The following is a 25,606-nucleotide window of genomic DNA, read 5'->3' as shown; positions in this document are numbered from 1 at the left end:
TCCACCCTATCGTCTCGAGCCAAGCAGAGAGGACTCCTGCTCGCTCTCAAGCGCAAGACCTGTGCCTCTCTCTCTCGCTGCCGACAGCTGCACTGAAGTGCACCTGCTCTCATTCTTCTTCCCCCCAAGAACATTATAACCTCTGTGTTGTTCACATTCCTGTTTCACATTCCTGTTATACTCTGCTTGGTTGGGAAGAATAATTAAAGAACCCTAAAACCGCTTCATTCTCTCCTCCTGTGTTTTGCTATTGGGCTCCGCAAGAACCCCATCCTCACAATACAAGGCAACCAATTGCATTCCACACGTTTTCATTCCACACATTTATTTGTTTTATATTATTCCATAATAGGTCCAGTCTTCCACTCCTGTTGTTGGTAGTGCTAGATTCAGGCCTTGCTGTCACGACTGCTGCTCACACACCTCACACTGGACGCACGCACGCTGTGAACGCTAGTAACAGTATGGACAGTATGACATGTAGCATTTAATTAAGTTAGTCATGGATGTATTGTAAGAGCTCTTATAATACATCAATGGTTACAGTATGAAATGTAAATCATGAACACTCCCAGGGAAGCCGACGCACACGTCCCAGAACAGTTTTATTTATAGTGTTTATATTATAGTGTTGCATGCAGGCATAGTTAAAGAGGGGAGAGAGAGAGAGAGAGAGAGAGAGAGAGAGAGAGAGAGAGAGAGAGAGAGAGAGAGAGAGAGAGACGAAAATATATAGATAGAGAGAGAGAGGGAGGGAGGGATAGAGAGAGAGAGGAGAGAGAGAGAGACGAAGAGAGATAGATAGAGAGAGAGAGGGAGGGAGGGAGCCGGGAGGGATAGAGAGAGAGAGGAGAGAGAGAGAGAGACGAAGAGAGATAGATAGAGAGAGAGGGAGGGAGGGAGGGAGGGAGGGAGGGAGGGAGGGAGGGAGGGAGGGAGGGAGGGAGGGAGGGAGGGAGGGAGGGAGGGAGGGAGGGAGGGAGGGAGGGAGGGAGGGAGGGAGGGAGGGAGGGAGGGAGGGATAGAGAGACAGACATAGAGAGAGACACACACACACAGACTGGGAGAGAGACAGACGGAGAGGCACAGAGAGATGCAAGAAAACAGAATAGAAATAGGCTAACTAATAACTTGTGACTTTTCCTGACCCTTCAATATTCAAACCCCAGATTGTAAAGTATGTACTAGAACAGCAGTGGAAGTCCTTGCAGCTGCATCTTTCCAACTCGGGCAGGGATCTCCCTTCTTGGATTCTTGGATTACATCTTGAAAAAGAGAGACTAATTGGTCAAATTGAACATTTTGAAATAATTTCACACATAAATTGGGCCTATAAGCCTAGTACTGGACCAAAATACATTTAGAATCTTCTGTCCTGGATTGAGCTGGCGTGGTGTAGGCCTGCAGAATAGGCCTACATAACAACAACTATTAGAAGATGTATTACAATGTAAATATTATTTAATTGTAGACGTGACAGTGAGACGGTATATAAGTCTGCAGAATAGGCCTACATAACTACTGATTAAGAGACTAATAAGACATAGAATGAACTCCAACAGTCCTTAAAGCTGGAGATTCTCCCCTCTGTTGCAGTTGAGTTTAAAACCTTGATCTTCAACCTTTGTCAATCAAGTTGTATATGTTTTCATGTATTGTTATCCTTACTTGTCTTATTGTTATGATTTTATATTCTGTGTGATTGTATATGCCTTTTTTTTGTGCTTAACTCTGTATGTAAACTTAACTTGACTGTACAATGTACATGAGGGAAACCTGAGTTGCCTTTCGAGTTTGAAATTAAATGAAATGAGATAACAAATATTGTGGGGTAAACAGACAGATTATTAAGATAAACCTAATAAAAATTACACACTTTCAATCATTTCTTTTTCAATAATTTTTTACTGTGGCTCTGTTTGAATAAAGGTGAATGTCCTGTACCCTGTCACCCAGGTACTTGTGAGAACGTCCCACCTGGCAGAAGCACAAACACAGATAAGATATAGTCCTAGGAGCCCTGGTCAGTAGCGTAGTGTTTACATCTGGACACACTGGAAGGTCATTGAAGGGGTTTCAACAAATCTTCAACACATCATCTCCCCCCAATTAAGTGCCTTTTGTTAACTATCTGTGTGTGGTTGGATGTTAAACTCAAAACTGCAAGCCACAGTTTCCTCTCCATTAGTTGTTGGACTTTACGGAAACAGCCAGACGTGGGCAGAACCGACAGAGGAGCTCCTACACAGAGATGCATGAATGAATGCACCACAACTGTCTGCCTTCTGCTATATGCATATACGCTACTTAGAAGCAGGCCACAACGTACGTGTTATTAACCATACATTTAAATCATATCCCCTTCTGTGTGTGTGTGTGTGTGCGTGCGTGTGTGTGTGTGTGTGTGTGTGTGTGTGTGTGTGTGTGTGTGTGTGTGTGTGTGTGTGCGTGCGTGCGTGCGCGCGCGCGTGCGTGTGCGTGTGTGTGTGTGTGTGTGTGTGTGTGTGTGTGTGTGTGTGTGTGTGTGTGTGTGTGTGTGTGTGTGTGTGTGTGTGTGTGTGTGTGAAACAAGCCACATTTGATGTCAGCTAAATGTCTGTCAGCTAAATGTCTCTGTCTGCCAAATAATTACTGTCAAATTACAGTAAAATCAAATACATTTACAGATTACAACCTTTATTTAATGGTTAATATTTTGATAAAGGGTAATTTACTGTTTTTTTTATGGCATTTATACTTAAAGTAGAAAAACTAAAGTAATCTGTAAAATAATACAGTGAATTTTCTGTGAAAAACAGTTTCTTTTTATACAGTAGACAGTTTTTTTTTTTAGTCAACTGTTTAGGTGGAAAAATAGAAAGTTTTCCAAGCAGGCCATCATGTTTCTCCTGCTGCCCACACCTCACTGTGTGGAGTTTTCTCTCCTGATTGGATACAGTGGGAATGGGGTACCAGACAACTTATTTTCTGTTTGCTTCAGAGTGGAGGAACTGACCAAACACTCTATATCAGTGATGGCTGCAGGGATGCAGAGCTACTTAATTAACTATTTTTTTAACTAAATAATAGCACTTACAGCACCTTTAATACAATAAAATATCATTTAAGAATGGCTTTTCTGATTATAGGTTTAACTTGTTTCACTTAATGACCAACCACCCATATAGACTAGTTATACATTGTTCTACTGATACTGAAAAACAAAGGTGGTCAACCCCAGCCCACCTACCCAACCTCCTCCAATGTACAGTTTCTACGTCAAATGTATATACTCTCTTTTCTGGACTCTTTTTGTATCACAAACAGTACTGTATTTGCAAATCTGGTATGTCATAAATGTATAGATGTAGCAGTACTGTCTATCTGTATGTCATGTATGTCATTATATGTTATGATGAATTGAAAATGGGGGACCCTGATGTAAACAAGACGAAAGTCTTTCTCTGGTCTGCATCCCCTTAACAATTGTATGTATTGAGCTGTACTGTACTGTACCCATTCTGTAATCGGTTAATAAAGTTTTCAATCAATCAATCAATCAATCATCTGTTTTTGTTCTTGTTTCTGTTTTTTGTAGGGAAAAAACGAATGTAAGAGAAGAAACCACAATGTTTACTAGAAAGATGATTATTTACTGTATTGCCCAGTCAGTACTGCAATGTGTAATATATGTGTTTATTTACTGTATTGCTCAGTACTGTAATGTGTAATATATGTGTTTATTTACTGTATTGCTCAGTACTGTAATGTGTAATATAGGTCTTTATTTACTGTATTGATCAGTACTGTAATGTGTAATATATGTGTTTATTTACTGCATTGCTCAGTACTGTAATGTGTAATATATGTGTTTATTTACTGTATTGCTCAGTACCGTAATGTGTAATATATGTGTTTATTTACTGTATTGATCAGTACCTTAATGTGTAATATAGATGTTTATTTACTGTATTGCTCAGTACCTTAATATGTACTGTATGTGTTTATTTACTGCATTGCTCAGTACCTTAATATGTACTGTATGTGTTTATTTACTGTATTGTTCAGTACCTTATTTTTTATTTTACCTTTATTTTACCAGGTAGTCACTTGAGATCAATGATCTCTTTTTCGAGCAAGACCTGGCCAAAATGGCAGCAAAACAAAAACAAACATACAATACACAAACACAGACAGAGACATAAGTGACACACAACACAAGGAGTGAGTGACACACAACACACGGATTCAATGTCCACAATGACATCACTTGTGGCCATATTCAACCTCATCCATTATCAATAACTGTCAAACTAAATTAATGTGTGTAAAACAGTTTTTTGGATGAGTGTGAGATTATGAGCAAAATAAATCAGCATCGGCTTTTGGTGAAGTGCCCCTTTAAAGCATTTCAAAGCAATAGCTGATTACAGCTAAACAGCTTCACTTATCAGCTGCCACATGTGGCCTTGGCCTTACATCACTCTCCACTGTTTCCACTGGACTGACGTGTCCAAATCAGGTATATAAGGAGGGTGAGTGAGGCTCCTGGTCTGCATTAACAGGATGAAGGGTGCTGTGTCTCTGCTGGTGTTGCTGCTGTTCTGTCTGTCTGGGTCATGGGCTCAGGGAGAGAGTGGAGGGATCGGGGATGGAGGTAGCATGGTTCAGACAGGTGAGTTAGTTACTACTACTACTACTACTATTATTACTACTACTACTACTATTACTACTACTACTACTACTACTACTACTACTACTACTACTACTACTACTACTACTACTACTACTACTACTACTACTACTACTACTACTACTACTATTACTACTACTACTACTACTACTACTACTACTACTACTACTACTACTACTACTACTACTACTACTACTACTACTACTACTACTATTATTATTACTACTACTACTACTATTATTATTACTACTACTACTACTACTACTACTACTACTACTACTACTACTACTATTACTACTACTACTACTACTACTACTACTACTACTACTACTACTACTACTACTACTACTACTACTACTACTACTACTACTACTACTACTACTACTACTACTACTACTACTACTACTATTACTACTAATACTACTACTACTACTACTACTACTACTACTACTACTACTGCTATTATTACTACTACTATTACTATTACTACTACTACTACTACTACTACTACTACTACTACTACTACTACTACTACTACTACTACTACTACTACTACTATTATTACTACTATTACTACTACTACTACTACTACTACTACTATTACTACTATTATTACTACTACTACTACTACTACTACTATTATTACTACTACTACTACTATTACTATTACTACTACTACTACTACTACTACTACTACTACTACTACTACTACTACTACTATTATTACTACTATTACTACTACTACTACTACTACTACTACTACTACTACTACTACTACTACTACTACTACTACTACTACTACTACTACTACTACTACTACTACTACTACTACTATTACTACTATTATTACTACTACTACTATTACTACTACTACTACTACTACTACTACTACTACTACTACTACTACTACTACTACTACTACTACTACTACTACTACTACTACTACTACTACTACTACTACTACTACTACTACTACTACTACTACTACTACTACTACTACTACTACTACTACTACTATTACTACTACTACTCAGGGGCGGGGCTAGGGGGTGGCTACTTGGGCTCAAGCCCTGAATGTTTTCTGAAAAGCCCCGAATCTATTTAAAAAAAAAAAAAAAAAAAATGAAAATATATATATAATTAAAAAAAATAATTGGACAATTAATCATTGTTACATGAAAATATGTTTGCACCAGATTTAGCAGTAGCCAATTTCCATCTGTAGTCTATCCAGCTGCTAACTGTATTTGAGTGAGTTAAGTCTTGGTGTTATGGTAGACTCAGACCTAAGCTTTAAATCACAATCAACAAGTTGACAAAAACATAATTCTTCCACCTTAGAAACATAGCTAAAGTACGGCCATTTATAAATCAAAAGGACGCTGAAAACCAGATCCATGCCTTTATCTCAAGCCGACTCGACTGCTGTAATGCACTCCTTATTGGCCTCCCGAAAAAATACGATGATAACTATTTTATTGCAGTGCACTATTGCATTATTTTATTCTATTTTACTAACTATTTTATTGCACTGCACTATTTTACTTTGTATCAGTGATAATCAAACCGTAAACAAAGACGCATATTAACACTTTCAGCGCCAGATGGCGCTGTTTACTGTTACTGTTGAAAGGCCAGGGCCTTTTAACATGGGGATACGTGGCTGTGTTTGCAGGCCTAAAGCTATATTATATATTATAGCTATGGATCTAATAATATAGTCGATTGTCATTGAGTTTCTTCCGGTCAAGATGCAAAAACAGATCATTTTTCCATCCATACATTTCCGTTTTATACTGTTGTGAATATGAGTGTAGTTTCAGGGTGGTCTGGTGTCATTTCCAAAATGACAGACACCAAGCCACATCGATTCAAATGGAGTGCAATAGCTTCATTAATTAAAGGGTGTGAATTTAAGTGTTCTCTAGTGCATTTTGTCCGCTTTAAGGTGGTGGTATAAGTTAAAGGTTGTGGTGTCGAAGTAAAAAAAATCCGTCCCCGCTCATGAGGGCACCTATCTGGACTAAGCCCCGGATCTCCTACAATCCTAAATCCGCCCCTGCTACTACTACTACTACTACTACTACTACTACTACTACTACTACTACTACTACTACTACTACTACTACTACTACTACTACTACTACTACTACTACTACTACTACTACTACTACTACTACTACTACTACTACTACTACTACTACTACTATTACTATTACTACTACTACTACTACTACTACTACTACTACTACTACTACTACTACTACTACTACTACTACTACTACTACTACTACTACTACTACTACTACTACTACTACTACTACTACTACTACTACTACTACTCAGACCAGGCTGCAGAAACAAATGAGTGGGGGGGGGGGGCATAAAATGTTCTCAGGGGGGCAATGATTTTTCAACATAACAGGTTCCCTTTCATCTGTTTACCTGGGACAGCGGCGCTGTGGCTTGCTTGGTGCTGCCCACAGTGCTGAACTAAACAGCAGGGAGGCAACTGAAAAATCTAATTTCTCTTTCTCTCTCTCTTAAGAACATTCAGTAGCACTTTATAATAACACTCTGTAATAATACATTTATAAGGTATTTGTAGATAATGAACTAATCATGAACAAACCATTTATATACATTCATAAATGATTATTAAACATGTATTTTATATGTTAATAAAATTGCATTTATCTTTAGTCCTAATTCTGTCACTGTTTGATGTCACAAAGAAGGGTGTATCCGAAAGCTGCCTACAACATTTGTAACATGTGATGAAAAAGTAAACAAATAATTAACTGTATTAGACACTTGTTAATGATGAATAGGCTTCACTTTAGATTGGCCCCCACGATAGCATCTGCAAATGATTTATAGATGTTTTATGAATGTCTTAACAAATAATTTGTTGAACATGAACAATAAATGGAGATACAGTATAGTCGTTTTTTCATATCCATTTTTCAAAGCATCTACAAATGTGTTACTACACATTAAAAAACATTATTTAATGATGAACAAATCAAGTACAAACAATGTTGATAATGAGTTATAAATAATGTAGAACTAATCTGTAAATGTAATACAAATATGGTTATAAATGATTTAATCATTTATGAATGTATATAAATGGTTTGTTCATGATTAGTTCATTATCCACTAATGCGTTATAAAGACTTTGTAAATGGTATACAAATATAGTTATAAATGGTTTAATAATCATTTATGAATGTATATAAATGGTTTGTTCATGATTAGTTCATTATCTACAAATACCTTATAAATGTATTATAACAGGTAGCACTTTATAATAACACCCTGTTATAATACATTTATAAGGTATTTGTAGGTAATGAACTAATCATGAACAAACCATTTATATACATTCATAAATGATTATTAAATCATTTATAACTATATTTGTATAACATTTACAGATTAGTTCTACATTATTTATAACTCATTATCAACATTGTTTGTGCTTGATTTGTTCATCATTAAATAATGTTGTTTAATGTGTAGTAACACATTTGTAGATGCTTTGAAAAATGAATATGAAAAAACGACTATAGTGTATCTCCATTTATTTTTGCATGTTCAACAAATGATTTGTTAAGACATTCATAAAACACCTATAAATCATTTGCAAATGCTATCGTGGGGGCCAATCTAAAGTGAAGCCTATTCATCATTAACAAGTGTCTAATACAGTTAATTATTTGTTTACTTTTTCATCACATGTTACAAATGTTGTAGGCAGCTTTCGGATACACCCTTCTTTGTGACATCAAACAGTGACAGAATTAGGACTAAAGATAAATGCAATTTTATTAACATATAAAATACATGTGCATGACATATAGTGTAACAACGGGGGGCACTAGGACCCAGGAGTACCCTGGCCAGGTATTGAAGAGTATCTAGAGAGGAAGTCTCACGCGAGCGAGACTTGACGTCACGTGTGTTGCCTTCTGTTTGAATGGAAGCACAAGTTATCCGTGCTGCTCCTGCCCCACGCTTTTAATAAGGTATGAGCAGGTTAAACACATTTTTTGTTGGTAAATCTATTCCATCATTTCCGACCTACAAACAACTCTTATATGTTGTGTAGACGTTCGTGTAGATGTGGTGGCCGCTAACGTTACATTTGTTCCTAATGTGTGCTCAGTGCTCAGTATGTATGTGATGACGACACAACACACAAGAGTAATAATTATTTGTGTCGTGTCATCATCACTGAGCACACTGAGCACACATAACAAATGTAACGTTAGCGGTCACCACATCTACACGAACGTCTACACAACATATAAGAGTTGTTTGTAGGTCGGAAATGATGGAATAGATTTACCAACAAAAAAAGGTGTTTAACCTGCTCATACCTTATTAAAAGCGTGGGGCAGGAGCATCACGGATAACTTGTGCTGCTTCCATTCAAACAGACGGCAACACACGTGACGTCAAGTCTTGCTCGCGTGAGACTTCCTCTCTAGATACTCTTCAATACCTGGCCAGGGTACTCCTGGGTCCTAGTGCCCCCCGTTGTTACACTATATGTCATGCACATGTATTTTATATGTTAATAAAATTGCATTTATCTTTAGTCCTAATTCTGTCACTGTTTGATGTCACAAAGAAGGGTGTATCCGAAAGCTGCCTACAACATTTGTAACATGTGATGAAAAAGTAAACAAATAATTAACTGTATTAGACACTTGTTAATGATGAATAGGCTTCACTTTAGATTGGCCCCCACGATAGCATCTGCAAATGATTTATAGATGTTTTATGAATGTCTTAACAAATAATTTGTTGAACATGAAAAATAAATGGAGATACAGTATAGTCGTTTTTTCATATCCATTTTTCAAAGCATCTACAAATGTGTTACTACACATTAAAAAACATTATTTAATGATGAACAAATCAAGTACAAACAATGTTGATAATGAGTTATAAATAATGTAGAACTAATCTGTAAATGTTATACAAATATGGTTATAAATGATTTAATAATCATTTATGAATATATATAAATGGTTTGTTCATGATTAGTTCATTATCCACTAATGCGTTATAAATACTTTGTAAATGGTATACAAATATAGTTATAAATGGTTTAATAATCATTTATGAATGTATATAAATGGTTTGTTCATGATTAGTTCATTATCTACAAATACCTTATAAATGTATTATAACAGGTAGCACTTTATAATAACACCCTGTTATAATACATTTATAAGGTATTTGTAGGTAATGAACTAATCATGAACAAGCCATTTATAAACATTCATAAATGATTATTAAATCATTTATAACTATTTGTATAACATTTACAGATTAGTTCTACATTATTTATAACTCATTATCAACATTGTTTGTGCTTGATTTGTTCATCATTAAATAATGTTGTTTAATGTGTAGTAACACATTTGTAGATGCTTTGAAAAATGAATATGAAAAAACGACTATAGTGTATCTCCATTTATTTTTGCATGTTCAACAAATGATTTGTTAAGACATTCATAAAACATCTATAAATCATTTGCAGATGCTATCGTGGGGGCCAATCTAAAGTGAAGCCTATTCATCATTAACAAGTGTCTAATACAGTTAATTATTTGTTTACTTTTTCATCACATGTTACAAATGTTGTAGACAGCTTTCGGATACACCCTTCTTTGTGACATCAAACAGTGACAGAATTAGGACTTAAGATAAATGCAATTTTATTAACATATAAAATACATGTGCATGACATAGTGTAACGTCGGGGGGCACTAGGACCCAGGAGTACCCTGGCCAGGTATTGAAGAGTATCTAGAGAGGAAGTCTCACGCGAGCGAGACTTGACGTCACGTGTGTTGCCTTCTGTTTGAATGGAAGCACAAGTCATCCGTGCTGCTCCTGCCCCCGCTTTTATTAAGGTATGAGCAGGTTAAACACCTTTTTTGTTGGTAAATCTATTCCATCATTTCCGACCTACAAACAACTCTTATATGTTGTGTAGACGTTCGTGTAGATGTGGTGGCCGCTAACGTTACATTTGTTCCTAATGTGTGCTCAGTGCTCAGTATGTATGTGATGACGACACGACACACAAGAGTAATAATTATTTGTGTCGTGTCATCATCACTGAGCACACTGAGCACACATTAGGAACAAATGTAACGTTAGCGGTCACCATCGAACGTCTACACAACATATAAGAGTTGTTTGTAGGTCGGAAATGATGGAATAGATTTACCAACAAAAAAAGGTGTTTAACCTGCTCATACCTTATTAAAAGCGTGGGGCAGGAGCATCACGGATAACTTGTGCTGCTTCCATTCAAACAGAAGGCAACACACGTGACGTCAAGTCTTGCTCGCGTGAGACTTCCTCTCTAGATATACTCTTCAATACCTGGCCAGGGTACTCCTGGGTCCTAGTGCCCCCCGTTGTTAAACTATATGTCATGCACATGTATTTTATATGTTAATAAAATTGCATTTATCTTTAGACCTAATTCTGTCACTGTTTGATGTCACAAAGAAGGGTGTATCCGAAAGCTGCCTACAACATTTGTAACATGTGATGAAAAAGTAAACAAATAATTAACTGTATTAGACACTTGTTAATGATGAATAGGCTTCACTTTAGATTGGCCCCCACGATAGCATCTGCAAATGATTTATAGATGTTTTATGAATGTCTTCAAAAATAATTTGTTGAACATGAAAAATAAATGGAGATACACTATAGTCGTTTTTTCATATCCATTTTTCAAAGCATCTACAAATGTGTTACTACACATTAAAAAAGATTATTTAATGATGAACAAATCAAGTACAAACAATGTTGATAATGAGTTATAAATAATGTAGAACTAATCTGTAAATGTCATACAAATATGGTTATAAATGATTTAATCATTTATGAATGTATATAAATGGTTTGTTCATGATTAGTTCATTATCCACTAATGCGTTATAAACACTTTGTAAATGGTATACAAATATAGTTATAAATGGTTTAATAATCATTTATGAATGTATATAAATGGTTTGTTCATGATTAGTTCATTATCTACAAATACCTTATAAATGTATTATAACAGGTAGCACTTTATAATAACACCCTGTTATAATACATTTATAAGGTATTTGTAGGTAATGAACTAATCATGAACAAACCATTTATATACATTCATAAATGATTATTAAATCATTTATAACTATATTTGTATAACATTTACAGATTAGTTCTACATTATTTATAACTCATTATCAACATTGTTTGTGCTTGATTTGTTCATCATTAAATAATGTTGTTTAATGTGTAGTAACACAGTTGTAGATGCTTTGAAAAATGAATATGAAAAAACGACTATAGTGTATCTCCATTTATTTTTGCATGTTCAACAAATGATTTGTTAAGACATTCATAAAACATCTATAAATCATTTGCAGATGCTATCGTGGGGGCCAATCTAAAGTGAAGCCTATTCATCATTAACAAGTGTCTAATACAGTTAATTATTTGTTTACTTTTTCATCACATGTTACAAATGTTGTAGGCAGCTTTCGGATACACCCTTCTTTGTGACATCAAACAGTGACAGAATTAGGACTTAAGATAAATGCAATTTTATTAACATATAAAATACATGTGCATGACATAGTGTAACGTCGGGGGGCACTAGGACCCAGGAGTACCCTGGCCAGGTATTGAAGAGTATCTAGAGAGGAAGTCTCACGCGAGCGAGACTTGACGTCACGTGTGTTGCCTTCTGTTTGAATGGAAGCACAAGTCATCCGTGCTGCTCCTGCCCCCGCTTTTATTAAGGTATGAGCAGGTTAAACACCTTTTTTGTTGGTAAATCTATTCCATCATTTCCGACCTACAAACAACTCTTATATGTTGTGTAGACGTTCGTGTAGATGTGGTGGCCGCTAACGTTACATTTGTTCCTAATGTGTGCTCAGTGCTCAGTATGTATGTGATGACGACACGACACACAAGAGTAATAATTATTTGTGTCGTGTCATCATCACTGAGCACACTGAGCACACATTAGGAACAAATGTAACGTTAGCGGTCACCACATCTACACGAACGTCTACACAACATATAAGAGTTGTTTGTAGGTCGGAAATGATGGAATAGATTTACCAACAAAAAAAGGTGTTTAACCTGCTCATACCTTATTAAAAGCGTGGGGCAGGAGCATCACGGATAACTTGTGCTGCTTCCATTCAAACAGACGGCAACACACGTGACGTCAAGTCTTGCTCGCGTGAGACTTCCTCTCTAGATACTCTCCAATACCTGGACAGGGTACTCCTGGGTCCTAGTGCCCCCCGTTGTTACACTATATGTCATGCACATGTATTTTATATGTTAATAAAATTGCATTTATCTTTAGTCCTAATTCTGTCACTGTTTGATGTCACAAAGAAGGGTGTATCCGAAAGCTGCCTACAACATTTGTAACATGTGATGAAAAAGTAAACAAATAATTAACTGTATTAGACACTTGTTAATGATGAATAGGCTTCACTTTAAATTGGCCCCCACGATAGCATCTGCAAATGATTTATAGATGTTTTATGAATGTCTTCAAAAATTATTTGTTGAACATGAAAAATAAATGGAGATACAGTATAGTCGTTTTTTCATATCCATTTTTCAAAGCATCTACAAATGTGTTACTACACATTAAACAACATTATTTAATGATGAACAAATCAAGTACAAACAATGTTGATAATGAGTTATAAATAATGTAGAACTAATCTGTAAATGTTATACAAATATGGTTATAAATGATTTAATAATCATTTATGAATGTATATAAATGGTTTGTTCATGATTAGTTCATTATCTACAAATACCTTATAAATTTATTATAACAGGTAGCACTTTATAATAACACCCTGTTATAATACATTTATAAGGTATTTGTAGGTAATGAACTAATCATGAACAAGCCATTTATATACATTCATAAATGATTATTAAATCATTTATAACTATTTGTATAACATTTACAGATTAGTTCTACATTATTTATAACTCATTATCAACATTGTGTGTGCTTGATTTGTTCATCATTAAATAATGTTGTTTAATGTGTAGTAACACATTTGTAGATGCTTTGAAAAATGAATATGAAAAAACGACTATAGTGTATCTCCATTTATTTTTGCATGTTCAACAAATGATTTGTTAAGACATTCATAAAACATCTATAAATCATTTGCAAATGCTATCGTGGGGGCCAATCTAAAGTGAAGCCTATTCATCATTAACAAGTGTCTAATACAGTTAATTATTTGTTTACTTTTTCATCACATGTTACAAATGTTGTAGGCAGCTTTCGGATACACCCTTCTTTGTGACATCAAACAGTGACAGAATTAGGACTAAAGATAAATGCAATTTTATTAACATATAAAATACATGTGCATGACATAGTGTAACGTCGGGGGGCACTAGGACCCAGGAGTACCCTGGCCAGGTATTGAAGAGTATCTAGAGAGGAAGTCTCACGCGAGCGAGACTTGACGTCACGTGTGTTGCCTTCTGTTTGAATGGAAGCACAAGTTATCCGTGCTGCTCCTGCCCCACGCTTTTAATAAGGTATGAGCAGGTTAAACACATTTTTTGTTGGTAAATCTATTCCATCATTTCCGACCTACAAACAACTCTTATATGTTGTGTAGACGTTCGTGTAGATGTGGTGGCCGCTAACGTTACATTTGTTCCTAATGTGTGCTCAGTGCTCAGTATGTATGTGATGACGACACGACACACAAGAGTAATAATTATTTGTGTCGTGTCATCATCACTGAGCACACTGAGCACACATTAGGAACAAATGTAACGTTAGCGGTCACCATCGAACGTCTACACAACATATAAGAGTTGTTTGTAGGTCGGAAATGATGGAATAGATTTACCAACAAAAAAAGGTGTTTAACCTGCTCATACCTTATTAAAAGCGTGGGGCAGGAGCATCACGGATAACTTGTGCTGCTTCCATTCAAACAGAAGGCAACACACGTGACGTCAAGTCTTGCTCGCGTGAGACTTCCTCTCTAGATATACTCTTCAATACCTGGCCAGGGTACTCCTGGGTCCTAGTGCCCCCCGTTGTTAAACTATATGTCATGCACATGTATTTTATATGTTAATAAAATTGCATTTATCTTTAGACCTAATTCTGTCACTGTTTGATGTCACAAAGAAGGGTGTATCCGAAAGCTGCCTACAACATTTGTAACATGTGATGAAAAAGTAAACAAATAATTAACTGTATTAGACACTTGTTAATGATGAATAGGCTTCACTTTAGATTGGCCCCCACGATAGCATCTGCAAATGATTTATAGATGTTTTATGAATGTCTTCAAAAATAATTTGTTGAACATGAAAAATAAATGGAGATACACTATAGTCGTTTTTTCATATCCATTTTTCAAAGCATCTACAAATGTGTTACTACACATTAAAAAACATTATTTAATGATGAACAAATCAAGTACAAACAATGTTGATAATGAGTTATAAATAATGTAGAACTAATCTGTAAATGTCATACAAATATGGTTATAAATGATTTAATCATTTATGAATGTATATAAATGGTTTGTTCATGATTAGTTCATTATCCACTAATGCGTTATAAACACTTTGTAAATGGTATACAAATATAGTTATAAATGGTTTAATAATCATTTATGAATGTATATAAATGGTTTGTTCATGATTAGTTCATTATCTACAAATACCTTATAAATGTATTATAACAGGTAGCACTTTATAATAACACCCTGTTATAATACATTTATAAGGTATTTGTAGGTAATGAACTAATCATGAACAAACCATTTATATACATTCATAAATGATTATTAAATCATTTATAACTATATTTGTATAACATTTACAGATTAGTTCTACATTATTTATAACTCATTATCAACATTGTTTGTGCTTGATTTGTTCATCATTAAATAATGTTGTTTAATGTGTAGTAACACAGTTGTAGATGCTTTGAAAAATGAATATGAAAAAACGACTATAGTGTATCTCCATTTATTTTTGCATGTTCAACAAATGATTTGTTAAGACATTCATAAAACATCTATAAATCATTTGCAAATGCTATCGTGGGGGCCAATCTAAAGTGAAGCCTATTCGTGTCTAATACAGTTAATTATTTGTTTACTTTTTCATCACATGTTACAAATGTTGTAGGCAGCTTTCGGATACACCCTTCTTTGTCACATCAAACAGTGACAGAATTAGGACTAAAGATAAATGCAATTTTATTAACATATAAAATACATGTGCATGACATAGTGTAACGTGGGGGGCACTAGGACCCAGGAGTTCCCTGGCCAGGTATTGAAGAGTATCTAGAGAGGAAGTCTCACGCGAGCGAGACTTGACGTCACGTGTGTTGCCTTCTGTTTGAATGGAAGCACAAGTCATCCGTGCTGCTCCTGCCCCCGCTTTTATTAAGGTATGAGCAGGTTAAACACCTTTTTTGTTGGTAAATCTATTCCATCATTTCCGACCTACAAACAACTCTTATATGTTGTGTAGACGTTCGTGTAGATGTGGTGGCCGCTAACGTTACATTTGTTCCTAATGTGTGCTCAGTGCTCAGTATGTATGTGATGACGACACGACACACAAGAGTAATAATTATTTGTGTCGTGTCATCATCACTGAGCACACTGAGCACACATTAGGAACAAATGTAACGTTAGCGGTCACCACATCTACACGAACGTCTACACAACATATAAGAGTTGTTTGTAGGTCGGAAATGATGGAATAGATTTACCAACAAAAAAAGGTGTTTAACCTGCTCATACCTTATTAAAAGCGTGGGGCAGGAGCATCACGGATAACTTGTGCTGCTTCCATTCAAACAGACGGCAACACACGTGACGTCAAGTCTTGCTCGCGTGAGACTTCCTCTCTAGATACTCTCCAATACCTGGACAGGGTACTCCTGGGTCCTAGTGCCCCCCGTTGTTACACTATATGTCATGCACATGTATTTTATATGTTAATAAAATTGCATTTATCTTTAGTCCTAATTCTGTCACTGTTTGATGTCACAAAGAAGGGTGTATCCGAAAGCTGCCTACAACATTTGTAACATGTGATGAAAAAGTAAACAAATAATTAACTGTATTAGACACTTGTTAATGATGAATAGGCTTCACTTTAGATTGGCCCCCACGATAGCATCTGCAAATGATTTATAGATGTTTTATGAATGTCTTCAAAAATTATTTGTTGAACATGAAAAATAAATGGAGATACAGTATAGTCGTTTTTTCATATCCATTTTTCAAAGCATCTACAAATGTGTTACTACACATTAAACAACATTATTTAATGATGAACAAATCAAGTACAAACAATGTTGATAATGAGTTATAAATAATGTAGAACTAATCTGTAAATGTTATACAAATATGGTTATAAATGATTTAATAATCATTTATGAATGTATATAAATGGTTTGTTCATGATTAGTTCATTATCTACAAATACCTTATAAATTTATTATAACAGGTAGCACTTTATAATAACACCCTGTTATAATACATTTATAAGGTATTTGTAGGTAATGAACTAATCATGAACAAGCCATTTATATACATTCATAAATGATTATTAAATCATTTATAACTATTTGTATAACATTTACAGATTAGTTCTACATTATTTATAACTCATTATCAACATTGTGTGTGCTTGATTTGTTCATCATTAAATAATGTTGTTTAATGTGTAGTAACACATTTGTAGATGCTTTGAAAAATGAATATGAAAAAACGACTATACTGTATCTCCATTTATTTTTCATGTTCAACAAATGATTTGTTAAGACATTCATAAAACATCTATAAATCATTTGCAAATGCTATCGTGGGGGCCAATCTAAAGTGAAGCCTATTCATCATTAACAAGTGTCTAATACAGTTAATTATTTGTTTACTTTTTCATCACATGTTACAAATGTTGTAGGCAGCTTTCGGATACACCCTTCTTTGTGACATCAAACAGTGACAGAATTAGGACTAAAGATAAATGCAATTTTATTAACATATAAAATACATGTGCATGACATAGTGTAACGTCGGGGGGCACTAGGACCCAGGAGTACCCTGGCCAGGTATTGAAGAGTATCTAGAGAGGAAGTCTCACGCGAGCGAGACTTGACGTCACGTGTGTTGCCTTCTGTTTGAATGGAAGCACAAGTTATCTGTGCTGCTCCTGCCCCACGCTTTTAATAAGGTATGAGCAGGTTAAACACATTTTTTGTTGGTAAATCTATTCCATCATTTCCGACCTACAAACAACTCTTATATGTTGTGTAGACGTTCGTGTAGATGTGGTGGCCGCTAACGTTACATTTGTTCCTAATGTGTGCTCAGTGCTCAGTATGTATGTGATGACGACACGACACACAAGAGTAATAATTATTTGTGTCGTGTCATCATCACTGAGCACACTGAGCACACATTAGGAACAAATGTAACGTTAGCGGTCACCATCGAACGTCTACACAACATATAAGAGTTGTTTGTAGGTCGGAAATGATGGAATAGATTTACCAACAAAAAAAGGTGTTTAACCTGCTCATACCTTATTAAAAGCATGGGGCAGGAGCATCACGGATAACTTGTGCTGCTTCCATTCAAACAGAAGGCAACACACGTGACGTCAAGTCTTGCTCGCGTGAGACTTCCTCTCTAGATATACTCTTCAATACCTGGCCAGGGTACTCCTGGGTCCTAGTGCCCCCCGTTGTTAAACTATATGTCATGCACATGTATTTTATATGTTAATAAAATTGCATTTATCTTTAGACCTAATTCTGTCACTGTTTGATGTCACAAAGAAGGGTGTATCCGAAAGCTGCCTACAACATTTGTAACATGTGATGAAAAAGTAAACAAATAATTAACTGTATTAGACACTTGTTAATGATGAATAGGCTTCACTTTAGATTGGCCCCCACGATAGCATCTGCAAATGATTTATAGATGTTTTATGAATGTCTTCAACAATTATTTGTTGAACATGAAAAATAAATGGAGATACAGTATAGTCGTTTTTTCATATCCATTTTTCAAAGCATCTACAAATGTGTTACTACACATTAAACAACATTATTTAATGATGAACAAATCAAGTACAAACAATGTTGATAATGAGTTATAAATAATGTAGAACTAATCTGTAAATGTTATACAAATATGGTTATAAATGATTTAATAATCATTTATGAATGTATATAAATGGTTTGTTCATGATTAGTTCATTATCTACAAATACCTTATAAATTTATTATAACAGGTAGCACTTTATAATAACACCCTGTTATAATACATTTATAAGGTATTTGTAGGTAATGAACTAATCATGAACAAGCCATTTATATACATTCATAAATGATTATTAAATCATTTATAACTATTTGTATAACATTTACAGATTAGTTCTACATTATTTATAACTCATTATCAACATTGTGTGTGCTTGATTTGTTCATCATTAAATAATGTTGTTTAATGTGTAGTAACACATTTGTAGATGCTTTGAAAAATGAATATGAAAAAACGACTATAGTGTATCTCCATTTATTTTTGCATGTTCAACAAATGATTTGTTAAGACATTCATAAAACATCTATAAATCATTTGCAAATGCTATCGTGGGGGCCAATCTAAAGTGAAGCCTATTCATCATTAACAAGTGTCTAATACAGTTAATTATTTGTTTACTTTTTCATCACATGTTACAAATGTTGTAGGCAGCTTTCGGATACACCCTTCTTTGTGACATCAAACAGTGACAGAATTAGGACTAAAGATAAATGCAATTTTATTAACATATAAAATACATGTGCATGACATAGTGTAACGTCGGGGGGCACTAGGACCCAGGAGTACCCTGGCCAGGTATTGAAGAGTATCTAGAGAGGAAGTCTCACGCGAGCGAGACTTGACGTCACGTGTGTTGCCTTCTGTTTGAATGGAAGCACAAGTTATCCGTGCTGCTCCTGCCCCACGCTTTTAATAAGGTATGAGCAGGTTAAACACATTTTTTGTTGGTAAATCTATTCCATCATTTCCGACCTACAAACAACTCTTATATGTTGTGTAGACGTTCGTGTAGATGTGGTGGCCGCTAACGTTACATTTGTTCCTAATGTGTGCTCAGTGCTCAGTATGTATGTGATGACGACACGACACACAAGAGTAATAATTATTTGTGTCGTGTCATCATCACTGAGCACACTGAGCACACATTAGGAACAAATGTAACGTTAGCGGTCACCACATCTATACGAACGTCTACACAACATATAAGAGTTGTTTGTAGGTCGGAAATGATGGAATAGATTTACCAACAAAAAAAGGTGTTTAACCTGCTCATACCTTATTAAAAGCGTGGGGCAGGAGCATCACGGATAACTTGTGCTTCCATTCAAACAGACGGCAACACACGTGACGTCAAGTCTTGCTCGCGTGAGACTTCCTCTCTAGATACTCTCCAATACCTGGACAGGGTACTCCTGGGTCCTAGTGCCCCCCGTGTTACACTATATGACATGCACATGTATTTTATATGTTAATAAAATTGCATTTATCTTTAGTCCTAATTCTGTCACTGTTTGATGTCACAAAGAAGGGTGTATCCGAAAGCTGCTTACAACATTTGTAACATGTGATGAAAAAGTAAACAAATAATTAACTGTATTAGACACTTGTTAATGATGAATAGGCTTCACTTTAGATTGGCCCCCACGATAGCATCTGCAAATGATTTATAGATGTTTTATGAATGTCTTCAAAAATAATTTGTTGAACATGAAAAATAAATGGAGATACAGTATAGTCGTTTTTTCATATCCATTTTTCAAAGCATCTACAAATGTGTTACTACACATTAAACAACATTATTTAATGATGAACAAATCAAGTACAAACAATGTTGATAATGAGTTATAAATAATGTAGAACTAATCTGTAAATGTTATACAAATATGGTTATAAATGATTTAATAATCATTTATGAATGTATATAAATGGTTTGTTCATGATTAGTTCATTATCCACTAATGCGTTATAAACACTTTGTAAATGGTATACAAATATAGTTATAAATGGTTTAATAATCATTTATGAATGTATATAAATGGTTTGTTCATGATTAGTTCATTATCTACAAATACCTTATAAATGTATTATAACAGGTAGCACTTTATAATAACACCCTGTTATAATACATTTATAAGGTATTTGTAGGTAATGAACTAATCATGAACAAGCCATTTATATACATTCATAAATGATTATTAAATCATTTATAACTGTTTGTATAACATTTACAGATTAGTTCTACATTATTTATAACTCATTATCAACATTGTTTGTGCTTGATTTGTTCATCATTAAATAATGTTGTTTAATGTGTAGTAACACATTTGTAGATGCTTTGAAAAATGAATATGAAAAAACGACTATAGTGTATCTCCATTTATTTTTGCATGTTCAACAAATGATTTGTTAAGACATTCATAAAACATCTATAAATCATTTGCAGATGCTATCGTGGGGGCCAATCTAAAGTGAAGCCTATTCATCATTAACAAGTGTCTAATACAGTTAATTATTTGTTTACTTTTTCATCACATGTTACAAATGTTGTAGGCAGCTTTCGGATACACCCTTCTTTGTGACATCAAACAGTGACAGAATTAGGACTTAAGATAAATGCAATTTTATTAACATATAAAATACATGTGCATGACATAGTGTAACGTCGGGGGGCACTAGGACCCAGGAGTACCCTGGCCAGGTATTGAAGAGTATCTAGAGAGGAAGTCTCACGCGAGCGAGACTTGACATCACGTGTGTTGCCTTCTGTTTGAATGGAAGCACAAGTCATCGGTGCTGCTCCTGCCCCACGCTTTTAATAAGGTATGAGCAGGTTAAACACATTTTTTGTTGGTAAATCTATTCCATCATTTCCGACCTACAAACAACTCTTATATGTTGTGTAGACGTTCGTGTAGATGTGGTGGCCGCTAACGTTACATTTGTTCCTAATGTGTGCTCAGTGCTCAGTATGTATGTGATGACGACACGACACACAAGAGTAATAATTATTTGTGTCGTGTCATCATCACTGAGCACACTGAGCACACATTAGGAACAAATGTAACGTTAGCGGTCACCACATCTATACGAACGTCTACACAACATATAAGAGTTGTTTGTAGGTCGGAAATGATGGAATAGATTTACCAACAAAAAAAGGTGTTTAACCTGCTCATACCTTATTAAAAGCGTGGGGCAGGAGCATCACGGATAACTTGTGCTTCCATTCAAACAGACGGCAACACACGTGACGTCAAGTCTTGCTCGCGTGAGACTTCCTCTCTAGATACTCTTCAATACCTGGCCAGGGTACTCCTGGGTCCTAGTGCCCCCCGTGTTACACTATATGACATGCACATGTATTTTATATGTTAATAAAATTGCATTTATCTTTAGTCCTAATTCTGTCACTGTTTGATGTCACAAAGAAGGGTGTATCCGAAAGCTGCCTACAACATTTGTAACATGTGATGAAAAAGTAAACAAATAATTAACTGTATTAGACACTTGTTAATGATGAATAGGCTTCACTTTAGATTGGCCCCCACGATAGCATCTGCAAATGATTTATAGATGTTTTATGAATGTCTTCAAAAATAATTTGTTGAACATGAAAAATAAATGGAGATACAGTATAGTCGTTTTTTCATATCCATTTTTCAAAGCATCTACAAATGTGTTACTACACATTAAACAACATTATTTAATGATGAACAAATCAAGTACAAACAATGTTGATAATGAGTTATAAATAATGTAGAACTAATCTGTAAATGTTATACAAATATGGTTATAAATGATTTAATAATCATTTATGAATGTATATAAATGGTTTGTTCATGATTAGTTCATTATCCACTAATGCGTTATAAACACTTTGTAAATGGTATACAAATATAGTTATAAATGGTTTAATAATCATTTATGAATGTATATAAATGGTTTGTTCATGATTAGTTCATTATCTACAAATACCTTATAAATGTATTATAACAGGTAGCACTTTATAATAACACCCTGTTATAATACATTTATAAGGTATTTGTAGGTAATGAACTAATCATGAACAAGCCATTTATATACATTCATAAATGATTATTAAATCATTTATAACTGTTTGTATAACATTTACAGATTAGTTCTACATTATTTATAACTCATTATCAACATTGTTTGTGCTTGATTTGTTCATCATTAAATAATGTTGTTTAATGTGTAGTAACACATTTGTAGATGCTTTGAAAAATGAATATGAAAAAACGACTATAGTGTATCTCCATTTATTTTTGCATGTTCAACAAATGATTTGTTAAGACATTCATAAAACATCTATAAATCATTTGCAGATGCTATCGTGGGGGCCAATCTAAAGTGAAGCCTATTCATCATTAACAAGTGTCTAATACAGTTAATTATTTGTTTACTTTTTCATCACATGTTACAAATGTTGTAGGCAGCTTTCGGATACACCCTTCTTTGTGACATCAAGCAGTGACAGAATTAGGACTAAAGATAAATGCAATTTTATTAACATATAAAATACATGTGCATGACATAGTGTAACGTCGGGGGGCACTAGGACCCAGGAGTACCCTGGCCAGGTATTGAGGAGTATCTAGAGAGGAAGTCTCACGCGAGCGAGACTTGACGTCACGTGTGTTGCCTTCTGTTTGAATGGAAGCACAAGTTATCCGTGCTGCTCCTGCCCCACGCTTTTAATAAGGTATGAGCAGGTTAAACACATTTTTTGTTGGTAAATCTATTCCATCATTTCCGACCTACAAACAACTCTTATATGTTGTGTAGACGTTCGTGTAGATGTGGTGGCCGCTAACGTTACATTTGTTCCTAATGTGTGCTCAGTGCTCAGTATGTATGTGATGACGACACGACACACAAGAGTAATAATTATTTGTGTCGTGTCATCATCACTGAGCACACTGAGCACACATTAGGAACAAATGTAACGTTAGCGGTCACCACATCTACACGAACGTCTACACAACATATAAGAGTTGTTTGTAGGTCGGAAATGATGGAATAGATTTACCAACAAAAAAAGGTGTTTAACCTGCTCATACCTTATTAAAAGCGTGGGGCAGGAGCATCACGGATAACTTGTGCTGCTTCCATTCAAACAGACGGCAACACACGTGACGTCAAGTCTTGCTCGCGTGAGAGTTCCTCTCTAGATACTCTTCAACAGGGACGTGCACAGGACTTTAGAAATGCAGGTGCCCGTAATCATAAAAGGGCATTAATTATTAAATGTAATGCGATTTTTGGGGTTAATACAAGTCTATCATGGTACATTCAGTTTCACCGATAGATGTCACCAAAACTACATAGTGTCCCTTTAATAACACAATATGCGCTCCAGACCAACAGCTACGGGAGGGAGAGAGAGAGAGAGAGAGAGAGAGAGAGAGAGAGAGAGAGAGAGAGAGAGAGAGAGAGAGAGAGAGAGAGAGAGAGAGAGAGAGAGAGAGAGAGAGAGAGAGAGAGAGAGAGAGAGAGAGAGAGAGAGAGAGAGAGAGAGAGAGAGAGAGAGAGAGAGAGAGAGAGAGAGAGAGAGAGAGAGAGAGAGAGAGAGAGAGAGAGAGAGAGAGAGAGAGAGAGATAGAGTATGCTGCATGTTTTCCTGCACTAGCAGCAGGGAGGGAGGGGCTGGGGACTGGGGAGGGCTGATCTGGCGACGTGTTTCACGAAAATATACAGTGCACTGCAAACCCGACATTTTATTTTGTTGGGCAAATACCTTACCTGATGTGTACTCTTGCTTTGTTTTAGTTGAAATAGTAACTGTAAAAAAAGAGGTCTCGACTCGAGTGTGAGGGCACTGTGAGCTCAACAACAGCTGGATATCAATTTCCTGTTCAGTGCACTGCTGGCCCTGCGCGGTTTACATGTCTCATTGATCAACACCCACCCACGTGCTATGCCTATGCGTAAGGCTGGAAGGACCTATTATTTACGAGAGGGGTGGCATTTCTCTCTCTTTCTTTACCTAATATTTAGATTCTATCGTGACATCTTTCATTTGGAAGGGCAGGGCAGTATATATATATATATATGTGCAACAGTAAAAAAAAAAAAAAGGTGGGTGGCATAAAAAGGGCACTTTCTAATGAGAAATGAAAAAGGCAGGTGCCCGGGCACCCCTTCACCCCTATGTATGCACGTGCCTGCTCTTCAATACCTGGCCAGGGTACTCCTGGGTCCTAGTGCCCCCCGATGTTACACTATATGTCATGCACATGTATTTTATGTTAATAAAATTGCATTTATCTTTAGTCCTAATTCTGTCACTGTTTGATGTCACAAAGAAGGGTGTATCCGAAAGCTGCCTACAACATTTGTAACATGTGATGAAAAAGTAAACAAATAATTAACTGTATTAGACACTTGTTAATGATGAATAGGCTTCACTTTAGATTGGCCCCCACGATAGCATCTGCAAATGATTTATAGATGTTTTATGAATGTCTTCAAAAATTATTTGTTGAACATGAAAAATAAATGGAGATACAGTATAGTCGTTTTTTCATATCCATTTTTCAAAGCATCTACAAATGTGTTACTACACATTAAACAACATTATTTAATGATGAACAAATCAAGTACAAACAATGTTGATAATGAGTTATAAATAATGTAGAACTAATCTGTAAATGTTATACAAATATGGTTATAAATGATTTAATAATCATTTATGAATGTATATAAATGGTTTGTTCATGATTAG

The 25,606-nt window shown here is 35.3% G+C and overlaps 1 protein-coding gene across 1 annotated transcript in view; it reads right to left on the bottom strand.

Annotated features, from left to right (window-relative positions):
* Positions 1–1,948: 1,948 nt before the first annotated feature.
* Positions 1,949–25,606, bottom strand: part of LOC311240739 (uncharacterized protein) — a gene marked incomplete at both ends in the record, with an annotated part of 26,556 nt that continues 2,898 nt past the window's right edge. The window contains one exon of the mRNA XM_084329311.1: positions 1,949–1,977. Coding sequence (XP_084185437.1) covers positions 1,949–1,977 — 29 coding nt within the window. The remainder of the gene's footprint in view (positions 1,978–25,606) is intronic.

The sequence above is a fragment of the Notolepis coatsorum genome (assembly GCF_963971535.1).
Source record: "Notolepis coatsorum genome assembly, chromosome: 14".
NCBI classification, from domain to species: Eukaryota; Metazoa; Chordata; class Actinopteri; order Aulopiformes; family Paralepididae; genus Notolepis; species Notolepis coatsorum.
Note: the sequence above shows the minus strand (reverse complement) of the source record. Positions and strands in the feature narration are given on the sequence as shown.